Genomic DNA, 19,051 nt, shown 5'->3' with positions numbered 1-19,051 from the left:
TAATACAAACTCAAACAATTGTTTAAGATCCTTCTGAGCTCTGTGATCTCCAGCTCAGTCACCTCTTAACTGGCTTTGGCTCTATGCTGGTAGGTTTTTTTTTTTGAAGGAAGCTTCTGGACCTGCATAGGCAATACTTTTTAGACAGATTCAGATATCACCCTTTTAATTTGTTTGGGCATAAATCTGCAGGCAAATTTAAAGGGATTAGGAAGCAATGTTTAAGAGCATCAGATAAAAGAAAGCAGTTTGTCAGCATGTTTACTGAGCACCTGTCACATTCCAGAACAGTAGCATGGGAGGAAATGGCACTTGTAGCTGGGACTTACTACGTGTTTGATGAGTAAGTGAACGAATGCTAAGTGCTAGAGGGAAAAGAGGAAAATTCCAAAGTAAGTACTTTAAACAGAAATAGTAAATGTTGTCAGTTGGTATAGGTAGAAGTTGCCTTAATTTCAAAAAAAAATTTTTATGGGAAGTGGTTAGGTAACAGGAAAAAAATAAATATGCAGAGTTCACACATGTTTTGAGAAAAGAGGAAAAACAACAACAAAGACTTCCATCCTCTAATTTGCTAAGGGAGTAGAACTTAAAAGTTCTCATCACAAGAAAAAAAAAGTGTAAAGTGTAACTTCTGTGCAGTGATGGATTTTGCAATATGTGCATGTATCAAATAATTACATTGTATACCTTAAACTGAAACAGTGTTGTATCTCAATTTAAAAAAATGTTTTTAAAAGAAATTCCATCTTTTCTCTCTTTGCCATACCAGTAGCCTGTGTTGCTTTTTACTTGACATGGTGACTATACCCTCCACACCCTCAGACACAGCTCCTTCCTCTAGCACTGGTGACAGCGGACAAGTGTTATAACTGAGTGATCAAAACCCACTTCAGTTACCCTGTCTCCACTCTCACTTCTCTTTTGGTTATGCGAAGCCCCTAGAAATTTGAAAAACTTTTGGTTGGGGAATTTAGCAGCTATGATTTCCCTTTGCAAAAATTGATAAGATTGTTTTGTTGCTGTTATTTATGGTTCCCGTGACCCAACATGCCACACCATGGCTGTCCCCAGCACCACACTTAATACTCCTCATTTTGTTTTTTCTCTTTAACTTTGGTTCATTCCATTCCATGGTTATACATCCCCTGTGAGACATAGATGACTTCACGCTTACCCTGTGCGTCTTGCACAAATCTTTGGCATAAGGAAAACATAAGGAACAAAGATTCAATTTCCATTTAAAAAACGTGTTTTAGAATTTTTCTACTGAAACCAAGAGGAAGGTATTTTATGAGAATGTGATGATACCTGCTTATTTATATTTGAATCACTATCGTGATGTTTTAGATATTTGATTTTATCCACTAAAAAGTATCTCAGGTCCTGCTGACTGTTTGCCTCAGATGTTCATTCTCTAGTTACTGAATGTTCTTGGTTTGTCTTTGGCTGCCCTTCCACACAGCCACAAAACCTATTTGGTACAATCACTCTGAGATCAGAACTACATCTACACCCCTTGACTTGAAGACATTCCTGTGCAACCACATCCCAGCAGACTCTAAGCCCAGGGCGGGTGGTGGTCCAGTGAGGCCAAAAAAAAGACCTGGAGACAGCAATCAGGACATAGGGTTTTTTGTATATTTGTTTGCTTGCTTGCTTTTGTTTTTGTTTTTAAAGATTTTATTATTTATTTGAGAGAAAGAGAGAAAGTGAGCATGAGCAGGGGAAGGGCAGAGGGAGAAGGAGAGAGAGAGAAGCAGACTCCCCATTGAGCAGGGAGTCTGATGAGGGACAAGACAGAGGTTTATTGGGAGAACTTACATATAGGGAATCCAGGAGTTGCCTCCTGGTTGGAACAACTGCTGCAGATATCTCTGTGCATCAATTTTTATATCCTAGTAATTTAATCTAGCAACTATTAGTGGCCCTTCCCCTACTTGCATGGAGAGAGCTTCCAAGGAAACCAAGGTCGGCCACCTGGACACTTTTTTAAGGGAGATACTCCAGGTTGGCCAAACCCAAGGCTCCTGATCACTTGAACACTAAACGATGCATTCTACAGCACATTCTGCTTGATGGGAATATAGAGGGAGGACAGGATCTCTACATTTTCAAGACAGTGATTAACAAGGGCATTTGGAGGTGCTTACACAAACTAGCTATCCAGCATGTACCATAAAGCTCATAATTACAAACAAATGAGTCAGCAGAGAACCCCCATCCTTCCAAAATGTTGAAAAGTTGTCTTGTGGGATGAGGCTTGTGGCAAAACATAGCAACCATGGTACATGGGTGTAAGGCAATGGTTTTATAGCCTGGGACTCACCAGGGTGGGTCCACGGCTTAAGTCAAACTGATGAAATTATGAATCAAAAATGAGAGGGGGGCATGAGTGGCTCAGATAGTTGAGTGTCCAACTCCTGATCACAGCTCAGGTCTTGATCTCAGGGTTGTAAGTTCAAGCTCCACACTGGGCTCCATGCTGGGCGTGAAGCCTACTTAAAAAAAAAAAAAAAAATCAGAAGATAGCCTACCACTAATTTTATGTGGAATGAATTAATGTTTAACTTTTTTAGGGGCAGCTGGGGGGCTCAGTTGGTTAAGCGTCTGACTCTCGGTTTGGCTCAGGTCATGATCTCAGGGTCCTGAGCTTGAGCCCCACGTTGAGCTCCATGCTCAGTGTGGAGTCTGCTTGTTCTTCTCCTTCCCCTTGCACATGCTCTCTCTGTGTGTGTCTCTCTCTCTGTCTCAAATAAATAAAATCTTAAAAAAAAATGTTTAACCTTCCTCACAGCTTTGGATAGTTCCTGGAATTATTTCCTTAGAGAAGAAGTTTGAAAACAACCTTAAGCATTGTAATTTCCTCCTGATCTTAGAAATCAGCAATATTCATGTTCCTATCACTTGCTCATATCTTCAAGATTCAATGTCAAATAATCGATACTGTGTAGAGGCATGACTGTGTATGTGAACACAAGTGCATTGCTAATGTTCTCCACTCAAAAACAGATTATAGTTGGGGATCCGGGGTTGTTCAGTTGATTAAGCTTTGGACTCTTGATTTTAGCTCAGGTCATGATCTCAGGATCATGAGCCTGAGCCCCGCATCAGGCTCTGCACTGGCCATGGAGCCTGCTTGAGATTCTCTCTCTCTTTCTCCATCTGCCCCTCCCCCTGCCCCTTAAAAAATTAGATTGTATTTGTCATCGATATTTTCACTGGCAATCCTATCATTGAATGCCATTTTGTGTAAGGATTTTTTGTGTAAGTATTTTGTGAATACCTTTTTATGTAAGGATATTCAAAGAATTGAGAGTCTGGTTGAAGTGAAAGGATGTCAGAAGAATATCAAGAAAAGTACCAGGGAATATACTGTATACACAAGTGACTGGTATGAACAAGGCTCTTGTTAATTGTTCATTTATTATTTTCTAGGAGAATTGACATTAGAAGAATTTATCAATGGCACAGAAAAAGATCAAGATCTTCTGGATATTGTTTCCAAGAGCTTTGACTTTTCTAATGTACTGAAAGTGATCTATAATGAGAAACAGTCAGTCACAGATGGGAGGCTTCCTTCAAGCCACGTGAGAAGGCTGATCTAGGGAAGGTGGAAATGAAGCAGCTGTGAGCCATGAGAATGTCTTTCCCAACTTTCAGTGGATGCAAGACTTTTGGTTGAGAAGAGATGAAATTCTCCCACGTACATGCTATTGATTTCAGGTTTTTATTATAATTGGTATCGGCTTGTGAATACATCACTTAAGTCCCATGGATACTTCCATAAAGATCTTGGGCAAAATAATTGTTGCTCTTCTATCTATATTAGTGGTTTCTCTACAGATTAGAACATGATGATTAAGCTGAAGGATTATCTCCATCCTTTAAAATAGTGCTCACGTGTTTATTTCCTTGCATGCCTAAATTAATCTGCATCTTGAAATAGACCTGGATAATCTGGGCAGTGTCTCCATACTTTAACATTGTTCTTAAACATGCATTCAGCAAATACATTTGTTGCCTCGTGGCTCCTGTCATATCTCTCTACTATAAGTGACCGAGTTCCGGTCTACAGAGAAACTTTTTTCTTCCCTTTTTCTCCTATTCTTACCCTGAATCCTGTCTTGAGTCAGTAATAATGTTCTGCTCCAAAGGAAAGGTCTTAAGCTTTGTATTAAAAAGAGAAAATTTCAGGCTGGGCAATGAGAATGTTTCTGCTGATTTGTTATAAATCTGGGTCCAGTTGTGCATGAAAATGGGATGCATCATCTGTAATTATTATGCCAGTTGGGGGTTTGATCAGAACAGCAGACAGCCAGGCTATGCAACAACAAGCACTTGACATTTTAAATGGTCCTGACATTATAGCTCTGACATTTCATTTTTTATATCCTTTCCAAAAAATGAAATGATGAATGAGATTTCTTGATGGGTTAGAACTTTTAAGTTTTGGGTTCTGTATCATGGGCCCATTAATGCATCTGTCAATGCAAGGCTTTCTTGTGGGAACACAGTGGAGGCTGAAGAGCAGATGTGAGCTCTCTTTATATTAAGACCTTTGTAATTATGCTTTCATATTCAGATTTGGGCTAACCACACACAATGAAACTACAAAAACAGACTTGGATGGCCCTGTCTCCCTCGTGGTTACAGATGTGGATAAAAATGTGGATTAGAGATACAGATGAGGCAGGCATGGTGGTAGAAATGAAGTATAAATGGAGGTAGAGAAGTTATAGATGAAGGTACAGATGAAAATGCGGAGGAAGGGAGTCTAGATGGATGTGGAAATATTCTGTGGTTTTCGAAAAGAATTTGAGGAGATTTGCAAAGAAGTGCACAATGTATGTTGAAGAAAAAGTATTGCTGGTAGAGTAAGTAAGAAAAATCATCACAGCCATAATGACACAAAGTTCTACTCATTTGCTGACAGTGGGCTCTCCATTGGACTCTGAGCTTTCTAGCAGTAAAAGGGAAAAGGAAAACATCATGACAGTCTTACCAAAGCAACAGCCCCATCTTGGAAGTGGCCTTGGATTTCATCAGCCCCCTCCCCCATTCCCCTGAGGCACCTAATGTCCTTTCCACAGAAAACTGGGTCCCAGCATCCCCTTCCAACCTTCTACGTCCTAATAACTCCGACCTTTCCCCTTTGTTCTTCTAGCCATTTCTGTGTTGCTTCTTCAATGTCCTCCCTTTGCTTTTTCAATCCTCCAGTGTCTTTCTCACTGATACTTTATTTTTTTTTAAAAGATTTTATTTATTTATTTGCAGAGAGAGATCACAAGCAGGCAGAGAGGCAGGCAGAGAGAGAGGAGGAAGCAGGCTCCCTGCTGAGCAGAGAGCCCGATGCGGGCCTCGATCCCAGGACCCTGAGATCATGACCTGAGCCGAAGGCAGCGGCTTAACCCACTGAGCCACCCAGGCGCCCTCACTGATACTTTATATTAATGCTGTTAATCAGTGTGATTTCTGTTTCCTTGACTGGATCCTCACTGATTCTGTGCCTTGACAGACTGAAAGGTCAGTCCTCATTCAGGTGTGTAACCCACCCCCTCCTTTCCTTGCATGCCCTGATATTTGCTCTGGAACTCTGCTGAGTGGGCTTGTTTAATCCTAATGGCCCAGTGGTGTGGCTGTTATCCCCACTTTATGTCTGGCACCTGAGACTCAGAGAAGTGATACCACTTTCTTAGAGTCCCTGCCTGGTAGTGTCCCTTTAGCACCACCTATAGATTGAGCTTTATAGGGAACAGCCAGCAAAAGAGAAAGGTACTGAGAAGGACACCAGTCTAGCATCACAGAGCAAAAAATGGAAGGATAAAGTTGGAGCCAAGTGTATATAGCTTAATTTTCAGCACATTTGGAAAGCAGCTATGCTCACCACTATACCACCAAGGCTGCACTATCAGCACATTTGGGATAGTTGGTGTGAACCAAGTAGACACCTTAGGAAACACCCTCCCCCCATAGTTTCTATAGTCAGAGCATCCAAGGTCTGCTCTACCACAGGCCTCATCTTGTACTTTATGCTTTCAACCTTGTAGTTCTCCTCTGGCTTCACCCTGTTGCCTCTTACCTGGATCCTCCTCCACCCATCACCCCCTTTGGAATCATGACTGATTTGTCTAGTGCACCCAGATTTGGTTTGGTTTTTCCCTGGATCTGCCTCTTAGATTTCTAATCTCTGTTCCATGCCCTTTGTGTGGTGCTCATGCCTCCCAAGTTGACCCCAAGGCTTATGGTGAAGAGGCAAGAGTGGTACCCTCTTCCCTTTTCAAAGAAGAGCGTCATCTGTAAGCAGGGCAGACAGGCCCACATAGTACAAATTTGTTAGCTTCTTAGGGAAAAAGGTTAGTGGGTACAGAGAATGTGAAGATACTAGCTGCTTGCGATAAGAAAACAATTCATGAAATAGTTATCTGCCCCATAGTTTTGCTGAGGATAGTCCTAAGAAGGGGAATAGTCTGAAATTCAGGTACAAAAGAATTTAGATTAATTCATGGTAAGGTAAGACAGAAAAAAAAAAAAGAGGTCAAAAAAACAGAACTACATCCTTTCCCTCATCTCCATCTCTCTCTCTCTTTTAAGATTTATTTATTTATATGAGAGAGAGAGAGAGTAAGTGGGAGGGGCAGAGGGAGAGGGGAGAATCTGGAGCAGACTCTGCCTGAGTGTGAAGCTGATCTCATGACCCTGAGATCATGACCCAAGCCAAAATCAAGAGTTGGAGTCTTAACCGACTGAGCCACCCAGGTGCCTCCCTCAAGTCTCTGAAGGTCTATCTCTTAAGGTCTATCTCCCCAAGATCATGTTCCTTCTCCAGGCTTTCCTCTGTAGCTTAGTGCCATGAGCTGGTCCAGGAAATAGTCCTGATCTACATATGAAGTCATGTTACTTGAATGAACTGGGGATTTTAAAATAAATCCCTTCTTCCTTCAGATGACTAGCTTTAAGTAGAACCTACTGTCCAGTGACTTTTTTTTTTTGGCAGGGTTTTTCGTTTATTTATTTATTTGACAGACAGATCACAAGTAGGCAGAGAGGCAGCAGAGAGAGAGGAGGAAGCAGGCTCCCTGTCGAGCAGAGAGCCCGACGCGGGGCTCGATCCCAGGACTCTGGAATCATGACCTGAGCTGAAGGCAGAGACTTTAACCCACTGAGCCACCCAGACACCCCTTAATTTTTTAATTTAAACAGAATTCCGTTTCCCCCCAGTGATTTTACAGTAAAATTTCAAGTAAGGAATTTTATGACAAGTGGGGCCTAGTGTGTGAAGAACCTCAACAACCTTAGGTTAATGTCTAGACTATCACTTCCGTTTACCAAAAGGCAGTGTTCCAACCAGCATTATAACCATCTAATGAGAATCAGCATCCTCCAACACATTCTTCTCTCTGTTCCTACAATGGCTTGATGTTCTGAAGGAAAGACACTATTTTAAAAAGAGATAAGGTATTAAAAGATTTGATCATCTTAGTCTTATAAAAGTGACACCCCCCCCAAGAGATTAAAGTCATATTACATCTCTCTATGGATTTGTAGATGCACCGGAAGATGGCCTGCATCTTTGGTCTCAAGTCTTGAGAAAGAAAGGAAGAAAAAAGAGGAAAAGAGATGAGTGGCAGCTGGTCCAGGATAAGAAAAAGCTCTAATATGATTTCTCTTCTTTCTCCTTATGTCAGTAGCTGATGACCAGCTGCTCCTTCAATTAAGCCTTGGTTCTTTCTGGCAGGGACATGGAACATTTCACCTAGAGAAACACCTGCTGATACAGAACAGGGTTTAGATCACAAGGGTAGGCTGTGGGGGCAGGACAATGGTTTAAGTGGGGCAAATATTTCCTTTTTTTATTTCCAAAAGGTGTTGGCACAAATGTAATGTGGAACTAAATGAGAAAAGTGGTTTGTTTAAAATTAAATATATGACCAAAAGGGGAAGTGAAAGAACCTAAAGGAAGGACTAGCACATTGAAGAAACAATATGATGGCTGGAGACAGCCTGCTGCTCTGCCTACCCTCCACCACCACCCCCCACTTATATTAGAATAACCTTTAAACATGAAAATGAAATACAGAAAAGTCCTGACATTTAAAACCAAGCTAGGGTCTTATGCTTGCTAAAGAAATCTAAATCATTAAAACTGTGTGGACAGGGAATAGCTTTTTTAATACTTGGAGTTTCTTTCTGGGGACAACTGTAGGTAAGCAAAATTGGACATTCAAATAAAAGCCAGAGAATACCAAGCTTTATCCATGCGATAACTGACAACACTGAGAAAGATATTTAGGGAGGCAGAATTGCTTGATAGAGTCAGCGCAGGACCGAGACCACATGTGGATTCCTGGGACCTCCAGCAGGCCATTTGCCCTTCTGGGTCTTGGATCCTCAGCTTTCCAGAGAGACGACGAATCTCTGAGGTCACTTCCACCTCCATTTTCTTAAATTCCATCAAACCTTAATAATGTAGGGAATGACATCTCAGTACCTCAAAAAGATTATTAGTTACCTAAAACCAAAATTTATGGAACAAATTGTATCTGATACAACTTGCATGAAGCCCAGATTTTTTTTTTTTTTTTTTTTACTGATGGTCAGTGAGTTTCAGGTTGCCACCTGTAGGCTCTCTGTTGTCTCCAGTTGTTACTTTTTGTCCATACCACTCCTTCTGAGTGGCTCTTCAGCATGTATAGAACAGTGGGTTAGTGATAGACTTACTACCTACAAGTCACCTGAAAGTCTTTTTCAGAATAAAAAAAAAAAGTAATATCCCTGGTAATTCTTTTTTTTTCTAATTTTTATTTATTTATTTGAGAGAGAGAGAGAGAGAGAGAGAGCGCATAAGCTGGGGGAGAGGGGCAGAAGGAGAAGCAGACTCCTCGCCAAGCAAGGATCCTGATGCAGGACTCAATCCCAGGAGCCCAGAATCATGACCCAAGCCGAAGGCAGATACTCAACTGTCTGAGCCACGCAGGCGCCCCATCCCTGGTGATTCTAATGCATGGCCAGGTATGAAAACCATAGTCATTCACATGTCCTCTGTGAGAGACCCTTCTCTATGGTCACCCTGAAAAGGCCAGTGTCCATCTGACACGACATGAGATAACATAGGTAAGCACCTAGCACAGTGTGTATGTAGTAAGTATGTTACATACTTACTACATACTTAGTGCATGTTTGTTCCTCTAACTTTTTGCACTTTTCAAAGCTTAGATACATGGAGTTAAGGTTATTTCTTAGGGATTAGTTTCCATTCTGACCTAGAGGGAGGCTACATTCTTGTCCCAGACACTTTAATCTCTCTGTTCTCAAGTCACGTTTAATAGGTTCTTCTAATAAGGTCTGAGAAAACAATTATCTATAAACTATTACCTCTGCATGGGCAAAATCTTTAAAGTGCCAAAAGGGAATGGCCCCTCAAGCTGTCAGTTATACAGACTTTAAGATTTTCCTCGTGCTAACATGACAATGTGCCCTCATTCATTTTCAGTCAAAAAAATCTAATGAGACTGCACATTTGGTCTCTCCACCAGCGCATATGTTCATTTTTTTTGCTCAGAAACTTTACATTTCTAGAACATGTATACGTTAATGAGCATTTTAGGAAATATAATATAAAAAACTATACTATAGTACAGATAATACAAAAGCTAGTAACTCATTAATATAATGTACATGTTATGATCATTTAATCTGTATTATTTAGAACAACATATATGAGAATATTAAGTAAAAATACATCTAGAACTTAACTTCTTTCTCTACCAAACTGTCATCGCCCACACTAGCAGCCTACTCTCTGCTGCCATTGTCTCTTACCTGGATTTTTACAGCAACCTCCTAACTAGTCTCCTTGCTTCCATGCTGTCTTTCCACAATCTTCTGTCAGTAGAGCAGCCAGAGGGATCCAACGAATGCAGAAGGGCAGATCCTGTCATTCCAAACCCCCAGTGGGAGTGGCCTTCAGATCGTTACCTCATTGGCTCCCCTCCTCTCGCCTCCCCTCTGGTACTCTCCCCTCCTTTCCTGCTCTTTCTCCCCTCATCTGCTGCTTCTCTTCCCTCATTCACACCATTTCAGCCATAATGTCCCCCTTTCTCTTCCTAAAACACACCAGTCACCAGCCCCCTGGGGGGTGGGTGGCGACACTTCTTTCTTGCTCTTCTATCTGCCTGGGAGTCTTTGCCCCAGATGTCCACATGGCTATTTCTCTCACCTCCTTTAAGCTATGCTCAATTGTCACCTTCTCAGTGAAGTCTTCCCACCCCCCAACCTTTCTAACATCGCAAATGTACCTCCCCATCCACCCCCACACTCCCAAGGCCCCTTTTCTGCTTAAATTTATCCCATAGTACTATCATCTTCCAACCTGTTCTATTCTTATTTTGTTTATTCTTTGCCTCTCCCCATTAGAACACAAATTCCACACAGCAGAGATTTTTGGCTGCTTGGTTTGTTAACATACAACACTAAAGACAGAGCCTGGCACACAGCAAGCACTCAACAACTATTTCTTGAACGAATAGAGGAACTATGACACTTGCCAATGATTGTGCATCTCACTCATGACGGAGACAACAGAACTCTCTTTCTTCCCTTTGCTGTCTTTCCCAACTCATGTGTCCCTTCATTGTGTCCTAAAGGTCATAACGGAAAAATTTTTTTTTATTATCCTTAAATTCGTTTCCATGGGAACTCATATAATCCAACTGATGCTGCCATTTTAAAAAATGCTTTTGAAATTGGCTTTTAAGCAGTTTCTTGATCACACAAGAAAATCATTATGTTATCATCATATTATCATCACAGCTGGCTGATGGTTTTGTTTTGTGGCTTGTCCATTTTTGTAACCTAAATAATATTTGCTTATCTACATTCTGGCTACTGGACTTGACTACAAATGATTTCTGGCTCTTCTCAGAATTTAAAATATATTTTCAAAGAGTAGAATGATATGCCATCACCGAGAGCAAAATCCTTCTCAAAATATGAATAGATTCTTAAAAATCTAAGCAAACAAACAAACCAAAAAACAAACCACCTAACCTATTGGATCAAAACTTAAAGGTAAATGATAAGTTGAGTTTATTTGTACAAGTGTGACAAAGATCTGAAATATAAAATTTCAGACGAATTTATAAGAAAAACACCCAGACTCCAAAGATGGGGAAGTTATCGGGATAGAAAATTTGCAAAGACACAAGTACAACAGATTACTACAACAAACACAGAAAAGATTTTCCAAAGTCACAACTAACTGGGGGAAAAAAGCCCACCACAAATTAAAACAAAACTTAGAAACAGTTCCACATATTATATCAAATTTAAATTTTCTTTTAAAACTCAATCATAGAGGCGCCTGGGTGGCTCAGTGGGTTAAAGCCTCTGCCTTCAGCTAGGGTCATGATCTCAGGGTCCTGGGATCGAGCCCCGCATTGGGCTCTCTGCTCAGCAGGCAGCCTGCTTCCCCCTCTGTCGCGGCCGGCGTGACAAATAGATCAGAAACGTGAGGGTAAGAGGATGGTGAAAAGAAATTAAGAGACAAAGATATGGGGGCAGGAGGAGCACTGAGGAGGATGTCCAACAGTGCTAAGTTTATTCAAAGCATTAAGGCCATATGTATAGTGATACTACATCTGTGTCTAGTTAAACAACCACAAGTTCCTCATGATGCCAAATGGCTGATGCCAGTACAAATATAGCAAACCTGAAAGTAGTCTATGGACTGTACTAGGGCAGCAAGGACCAGCCACGAACTTTTGACCCCAACCGAATTGTTCTCATTTGTTTAGCAAGCGTGTGGGAAGTCATGTAGGTGAGCACACAACATATAGCACAAACCCTTTCTTAGTGCTACTCAACTTTTCCCGTCCTAAACCTTTTGTTAGGTTATTTGGACTTTAAAGGAGGCACAAGTCCGGGCCTGGTTTGGTCCTTGTCTCAAGCCTTATTGCGGCCTCCCACACTCCTCTCTCTCTGCCTGCCTCTCTGCTTACTTGTGACCTCTGTCTGTCAAATAAAGAAATAAAATCTTTAAAAAAAAAAAAACCTCAATCATAAGATGGTAATAGTAGGAGAAATGGGATAACAGATACAAAAGAATTCGTTTATTTTTGTAACTTTCCTGTACATTTCAAATTAGTTCAAAAAGAACTACAACAACAAAAGCGGATGCTCTGTTGTGTTTCATTGCTCTAGTCTCACATTGATTCCATTCTCATTAATTACTATAGCATTGAGATAGTCTTGATATCTGGTATCTGCCTTCTTCGCAATTGTCTCACTATGCTTGACCCTTGTATTCCCATACAAATGTAACAACAGCTTGCAAATTTCTGCAAAAATCACTGTTGGGATCCCGATAACTTCCCCATCTTTGGAGTCTGGGTGTTTTTCTTATAAATTCGTCTGAACTTTTATGTTTTAGATCTTTGTCACACTTGTACAAATAAACTCAACTTATCATTTGCCTTTAATTTTTGATCCTATATTCCATTATAGGTCAGTGTGGGGAGAATTAACCATACAAGGTCAGGGCTGTACCAACGTATTGTGTATATATCTGCCTCTGTTTTGGCTCCTGAGCTCCTTTCTCAGGTCCTGTATATCAGGTAAAGCTGAGCCTGATCAGAGCTTGGATCCCTCCAGATTTACTGTCTTGTCTGATGGGTGTACGACCTATTTTTCCACTTGGAGTATTCTCTTCTGATAAAATTCCAATCCAGTGGGGCAAATAAAGCTTGTCTTTCTGTCTTCTAAACCAAGTTCCATTTTAGCTTGTATGCGTATCATGGTTTAAATTGATGACTCTGCTTATACCAGTTTAGGAATGGAGGATGTGGATTAATTCCAATGTAGTATCAACAGCAGAAACTTAGCTCAAAATAGCTGAAGTCAAAAAGGAATTTACTCCTCACAGAAATATGCAGGTGGCTAAATACAAAGGATGTTATCAGCATTCTGGATCTCTTCCCTCTGCGTGTCTCTGTACATTCCATGTATTTCCTAGAGGCTGGATGGTCATGAATGAATCTAACCTAAATTATTCTTATAATTCTCCATTCCAGAGGAAGAGGGTCGGTCCCTCTCTCTCTCTCCCTTCCTTATCTCCCTCCCTTCTCCCTTAAGCACCCATATATCAAATCTGCGGGAAGACTGACTTTCCTGCTTGGGCCATTTCCTGCCTCAGTCACTGTGGACAGGGAGATGGAGGACTTGACTAACACTTTCTGAATTGGTATGTAGGGCAGGCAGTGTGAGGTTGGGAAAGGGACCATCACCAGCCTCATCTGAATCTTAAGAATGGTTCCTTACAGTGTGGTTGCTGGATTGTAGGATAATTCTATCTTCAATTTTATAAGGAACCTTTATTCCATGTTCCGCAGTGGCTGCACCAGTTTGCATTCCCACCAACACTGCACAAGGGTTCCTTTTCCTCCACATTCTCACTAACACTTGTCTCTTGAGTTGTCGATTTTAGCCATTTTGACAGGTATAAGGGAATATCTCATTGTAGTTTTGGTTTGCATTTCCCTGATGATGAGTGATGTTGAGCATCTTTTCATATGTCTATTGATGGAGTATTTACTCAAAGAATATGAAAACACTAATTTGAAGGGATATATGCACATCTATGTTTATTGCAAGATTATTTACAAAAGACAAATTACGGAAGCACCCCAAGTGTCCATTGATAGATGATAGCTAAAGAAGATATGGTGGATAAGTACAATGGGTTATTATTCAGCCATAAGAAAGAACGAAATCTCACCATTTGAAGGATAACATGGAAGGATCTAGAAAGTATAATGCTAAGCAAAGTGAGTCAGTGACAGAAAGACAAATACTATGTGATTTCACTCATATGTGGAAATTAAGAATCAAAATAAATGAACAAAGTAAAAAAAGAGAGAGAGAGAGACAAACCAGGAAACAGATTTTAACTATAGAGAATAAGCAGATGGTTACCAGAGAGGAGGCAAGTGGGGGATGGGTGCATAGGTGAAGGGGATTAAGAGTGCACTTATCATGATGAGCACTGAGTACTGTATGGAACTGTTAAATCACTATATTGTACACCTGAAACTAATATAACCCTATGTTAATTGTTCTGGAATTAAAGAAAAGAGAGAGAGTGGGTTCTCTTCAGCAGACAATAGTTCTGTTTACAGAAGGGAAGAAAAACTGGGTAGCTGGGAATAGCATATGTCCCTGAAGTTACAAGAGTACTGAGTCTTACTTCATACACGTGTGGCAGTGTCCAACGGCCTCTCCTTTAGAGAGCTAAGTGTATGACAAGGTAAGGTAAAATACCTTTTATTAAGAATTATAGAAACAGAAGTTTGCAGAATCTGTGCAAATCTCAGGCCCTGTCTGAAAAAAAAGACAAGTTTATAGTCTAAAAACACTGTAGAAATCCTTTTCTATTTAGGATTTTAACCTGTGAGTGCTCAGGACTATTTCCATTGCTGATGTGATTCCCATAAGACGTCAGCACTTTCCCGCTGCAGACTGAAGAATGTACTCCTAGCAGGTGATGGAAAACCACTGCTCTGGGCATTAGGCAAACCCTCATTTTCCCTTCATCATTTTGGTGACCACAACCAGGCTACATATTAGAATCTCCTGGGAAGCTGTTTAAAATTCCCATGCCCAGGTTGTAACCTGAATTCAAATCTCTGGGATTGGGACTCAGGCTTCAGGTGATTCCAATGGGTAGCTAAGATTGGTACCACTGATTAAGTAGATGGACAGCCCACATGTTGACTCCTTCTAGACAGGACTTTCTTCCCCATGGTGTCTTCAAACACAAAGAACTAAGATCTAATTATGTCTTTACAGAAAATAGATAAGAAGAGAGCTCTGCCTGAGTTGGTAGTAGGCCATGAATCCCAAAGAAGTTCATGGGCTAGATTGAATTACTTATGGTATTCATGGTATATTTTAAAAATTTAAAAAAAAATCCTAAAAACCCAGATTTGTATCTTCTCCTGAAAAGTTGGAAGATTGAGTAAATATTGAGCAGAAATCAATCAGCCACTGTTGAGTAGCAGCTGTGTGCTCTACAAGAATGTGCTTTTCAGTTTTTCCTAGTTTTCACCACTTTCTTAATAAGTGCAGACAGTTTCACTAATCAAAACCATCTGCCTAGCCTTTCTGGGCATTTGAATTTACAACCACTTCTAGGTGCTAAGCCTCCTTATAATATGGGCAAAAATAAGTCTCTATATCAGATAGCTTAATTCATTAAAATTGGGTGCCCCATTGGGATAAAGGCCTTGCAATAAAAAGGCATTAATAACTTGTTAACAAGTTGACAAGGTATTTATTATCCTGACCTTTTCCCCTGCATGAAAATATTACTTGAGTGACTGTCGGAATAGGCCATAGAGATGCTAGGTTCCGTATAGATATAGAGACATGTTGATGCATATATACTCACAGATAAAGATGTATCTTACACATTTAACAAGACTTCCCGTGACTGTCAAAGGGCCATAAAAGGGGCACACACTGATCTCAGTGCTTCTCTTCTCCATGAAGGCAAAAATACATTGAAAGGGAATTGATTCAATTTAATTCAGCAACAAGTAACAGCATTTGTATAGGACATTCCAATTTAAAAAAGAACCTTTTCACTTGTCATCTACTTGATCATCATAGAAGCTATGTGAAAAAGGTTTTATTATGATTTGCAGTAGAATGATTTATAAATATATATTTGACCATGCGGATGACTCCAATATATTTCACAGACATATGTGGTCTTCATTCACAGTTCCTGAAAATGCTTCAGAGCCACAAAGGTGAAACAGATGTCTTGCTATTAACAGAGGCAAGTTTTGGTTCCCACCCAAGGGGGACAGGGTGCTGGTTGCCAGGAGGACTAGCTACATGAGGAAACTGCTGGAACTTTCAGTCCTCCCCACCCATACCCAAATCCGGCAGGGGGGAGTGGGGGCTGGAGATTGAATCGGCCAATGGCCAGTGACTCAGTCATGACAATTTTACAGACACTCCATAAAAACCGAAGAATACAATGTTCCTGGCCTTTTACAGAGAGTCTCATGCTTGAGGAACCAGAACACTTCTGAGCACCACCAAGTCGGGCCCCAAGCTCCACGAGGACAGAACACCTTTGTGGAACACTTGCTCTAGGCCTCTCTTCATCTGGCGGTCGAAACTGATAATTGTAAACAAATGTTTCCTGAGTTCTGGAAGCTGCTCTAGCAAATTAATTGAACCTAAGGAATGGCTGTTGAAATCGCCCACGCGGAGGCAGTCAGGTAACAGCTTGGGGTTTGCAACCGGGATCTCAATGGGGGTGAGGATGGCCTTGTAGGACTGAGCCCTTAACCTGTGGAATCTGATGATTTCTCCAGCTTGATCAAAAATCCACTGAATTTAAAATGTATCTATATGAAGGAAGGGTACTGAGGAAAAGGGAAACGAAGTACAAGAATGAATGATACTTTAGTCCAAACTTGGAATGATACTTCTAACATGACTTTTTTTCAAGTTCCTGCCCCTCTTGGACGCTAATCTCGCTAATCTCTGTAATTAGAATTGCTCTTCTCTGTCCATTTAGTTAATTTGTAGTTTTATTGATCTGCCATCCACTGAGTGAATCTTACTGTCCTGTGTTCTCAGTTCATTTGCTGAAAAACGGTGTACCAGAGTGAGGGTTCCATTTTATTTGGCTTCCCAGAATAGCTCCAGCATCCCTCATTGTACAATGTGATAAAAGGCATTTTCGTGCGGTTGCAATTATCCTCATTTGAAGTCAAAAGACTTGGGTTTTATTCCTAGTCCTACCCCCTACAGTGTGGCCTCAAGGGGAAAAGTCAATAAGGAATATGAAATTAGCAAGAGTGATGAATGCAACTTTCTGTGGCCCCTTACTACCTACCAGCCTGTACTCCTGAAATACCAACCTTACCAAATGGCCTCTGTTTTAATTTTCACAGCTTCTCCCACTTCTTTCCCTAGCACTTAACTGTAAGAGAATAAATATGAAATACAGTAGAAGTATGCATCAGAGGCCAATCAGATGTGGACAAGGGCATGTGGGTACCTGCTTTGGTGATGTGTTTTATTTGAAACAGTTCTGACAGCTAGGCTCTGAGGCAGGACACAACTTGCCAACGTTCAGTGACTTGAAGGGACTCCAGTGGATTTTTTTAAAGGATTGCATTTAGGCTGTTCTGCTCTAGTGAGCAGTTCATTAGGCTTGAGATGCCTGTGAGAATTGGTCTGTGACTTGATGGAAACATTGTATAAAACCAACAACATCCTTGCTGATCCTGACACCTAGAAGATATTTATCAGGAGAATTCTTAAATTGATTGGCCTCGTGTTTTTTTGTTGTCACTTCTCTCTGTTTTTTGAATTTATTTTGCTTTCAGTTAAGTAATACTTCCTCTCCGAAGGGAAAGAGATTTTTGTTTTAGATGAGAAAGTTCTTATTTAGCACTTCCTGTCCCATATTGACAGGTGTCACGAGAAGTAAATCCACAGGGACGGCCATTACTACCTGTTGTACAGACTGCTGGGAGTGTGTGTGTGTGTGTGTGTGTGTGTATACACATGTGTATAAGATATTCATGCATATCTATGACTCAGTCCACACCATGAAGAGTGTAGGGAGTACAACATTATTTTTCTGTAACTGAACTTAAATTCCATTTGGGTTGGCCATTCTTCTGGTAATGGAAATGCAAACTCAATTTATGAGCTCTATTCCATTCTCTCTTTCACGTGTCTAGAAAACTTATTGAGTGCCAAGGTATAGGAGGATGGAATCGGGTGTGTATTGTCACATATCAAGTTGACTTCTGTAGTGATCAGGGATAATCATCAAAATATATTTAAAAATATCTAAAAATCAAAATGGTACAGACACAAGGATTCAAAATAATACAGTAGTTAATTATTAGAAGTGAGCAGCACATACCAATGACCTTGCCCTTCTGGTCTTCAACTGTTGTTTTACCCAAAATAGAGCTACAGCCTTTTGTCCCCATAGAAAAGCCTCTTCAAGTTTCTGTGCCACATCCAAGTGTATCCCAGGAGCATTAAATATATTACTTTCATCCCACTTTGGGCCATGGAAACTATGTCTTCACTATTGCTCCTTAGCACATGGGGGAAATTATGGGCCTTGCATCATCCTAGGTTTTACTCAAGAACTGGATAAGGGAGGGGAATTGATTTCAGAGGGCTATACAGCTCTTTATTTTCCCTTTTTTATCAAAGTTTAAATTGGGTTTAGGGCACCCAAATGGTTCAGCCCATTGGGCATCTGCCTTCACGTCAAGTCATAACCCCAGGGTCCTGGGATTGAGCCCCACAATGGGAGCCTGCTTCTCTCTCTCCCTCTGCTTGCCACACACACCCCCAGCCCTGCTTGTGTTCTCTCTATCTCTCTGTCAAATAAATCAATAAAATCTTAAAAAAATGGTTTAAGTTGGATTTGGACCAGGTTACAGGTAGGGATCAGGAACCTGAAATAGTCAGAACACAGAAAAATTTTCAGAAATCTTAGCTTCTAGTTTTAGTATTTTATATTAAATTTTCTCCTCCTAAAGAATCTGAAGAATATTTAATAGGGGACACCATAGCGTGGCTCTTCATACATAATCTCAAATATTCCACAGATTTTGTTTAGGACAAAATTTTTTGGTTTGAATCCTTCAAGGATCTTGGTCTCAATTGTTGACAATCAGTGGTCATTTTTCTACGGTTTTGTTGTTTCACACCCACCGAGGAAACAAATGTTGCCTGTTGTACAAGAGAATTTTCACGTCATAATAAAGAATATCAAAGATGGATGCCTTCTTTTCAGGCCACTTTGGTCTTTTTATGGTCTTATGGTCTTTCCATATGTCTTTTGGCCACAGAAACAAGATGACAGGGGTCAGTCATCATTTGGAAAGTGTCACAATAAGACACACATGTTGTGTTTCTGTGGCTCTAAGGCCCGCCACCTTCAGAAGTGGACCTGCAGCAAATGTGGAAGTGGAAGGAAGCTGTCCCTGGGGGCCACGGC

The 19,051-nt window shown here is 40.7% G+C and overlaps 1 protein-coding gene across 2 annotated transcripts in view; it reads left to right on the top strand.

Moving 5' to 3' along the window:
* GUCA1C (guanylate cyclase activator 1C) overlaps positions 1–3,608 on the top strand; it is a 30,548-nt gene extending 26,940 nt beyond the window's left edge. Inside the window, exon 4 of one of the 2 annotated variants that reach the window (XM_044255034.1) lies at positions 3,439–3,608. In XM_044255034.1, the coding sequence (XP_044110969.1) occupies positions 3,439–3,608 (170 nt within the window). The remainder of the gene's footprint in view (positions 1–3,438) is intronic. The other variant, XM_044255035.1, reaches the window with a different exon arrangement.
* Positions 3,609–19,051: the final 15,443 nt, after the last annotated feature.

Source organism: Neovison vison, chromosome 6 (assembly GCF_020171115.1).
Source record: "Neovison vison isolate M4711 chromosome 6, ASM_NN_V1, whole genome shotgun sequence".
NCBI lineage: Eukaryota > Metazoa > Chordata > Mammalia > Carnivora > Mustelidae > Neogale > Neogale vison.
Note: the sequence above shows the minus strand (reverse complement) of the source record. Positions and strands in the feature narration are given on the sequence as shown.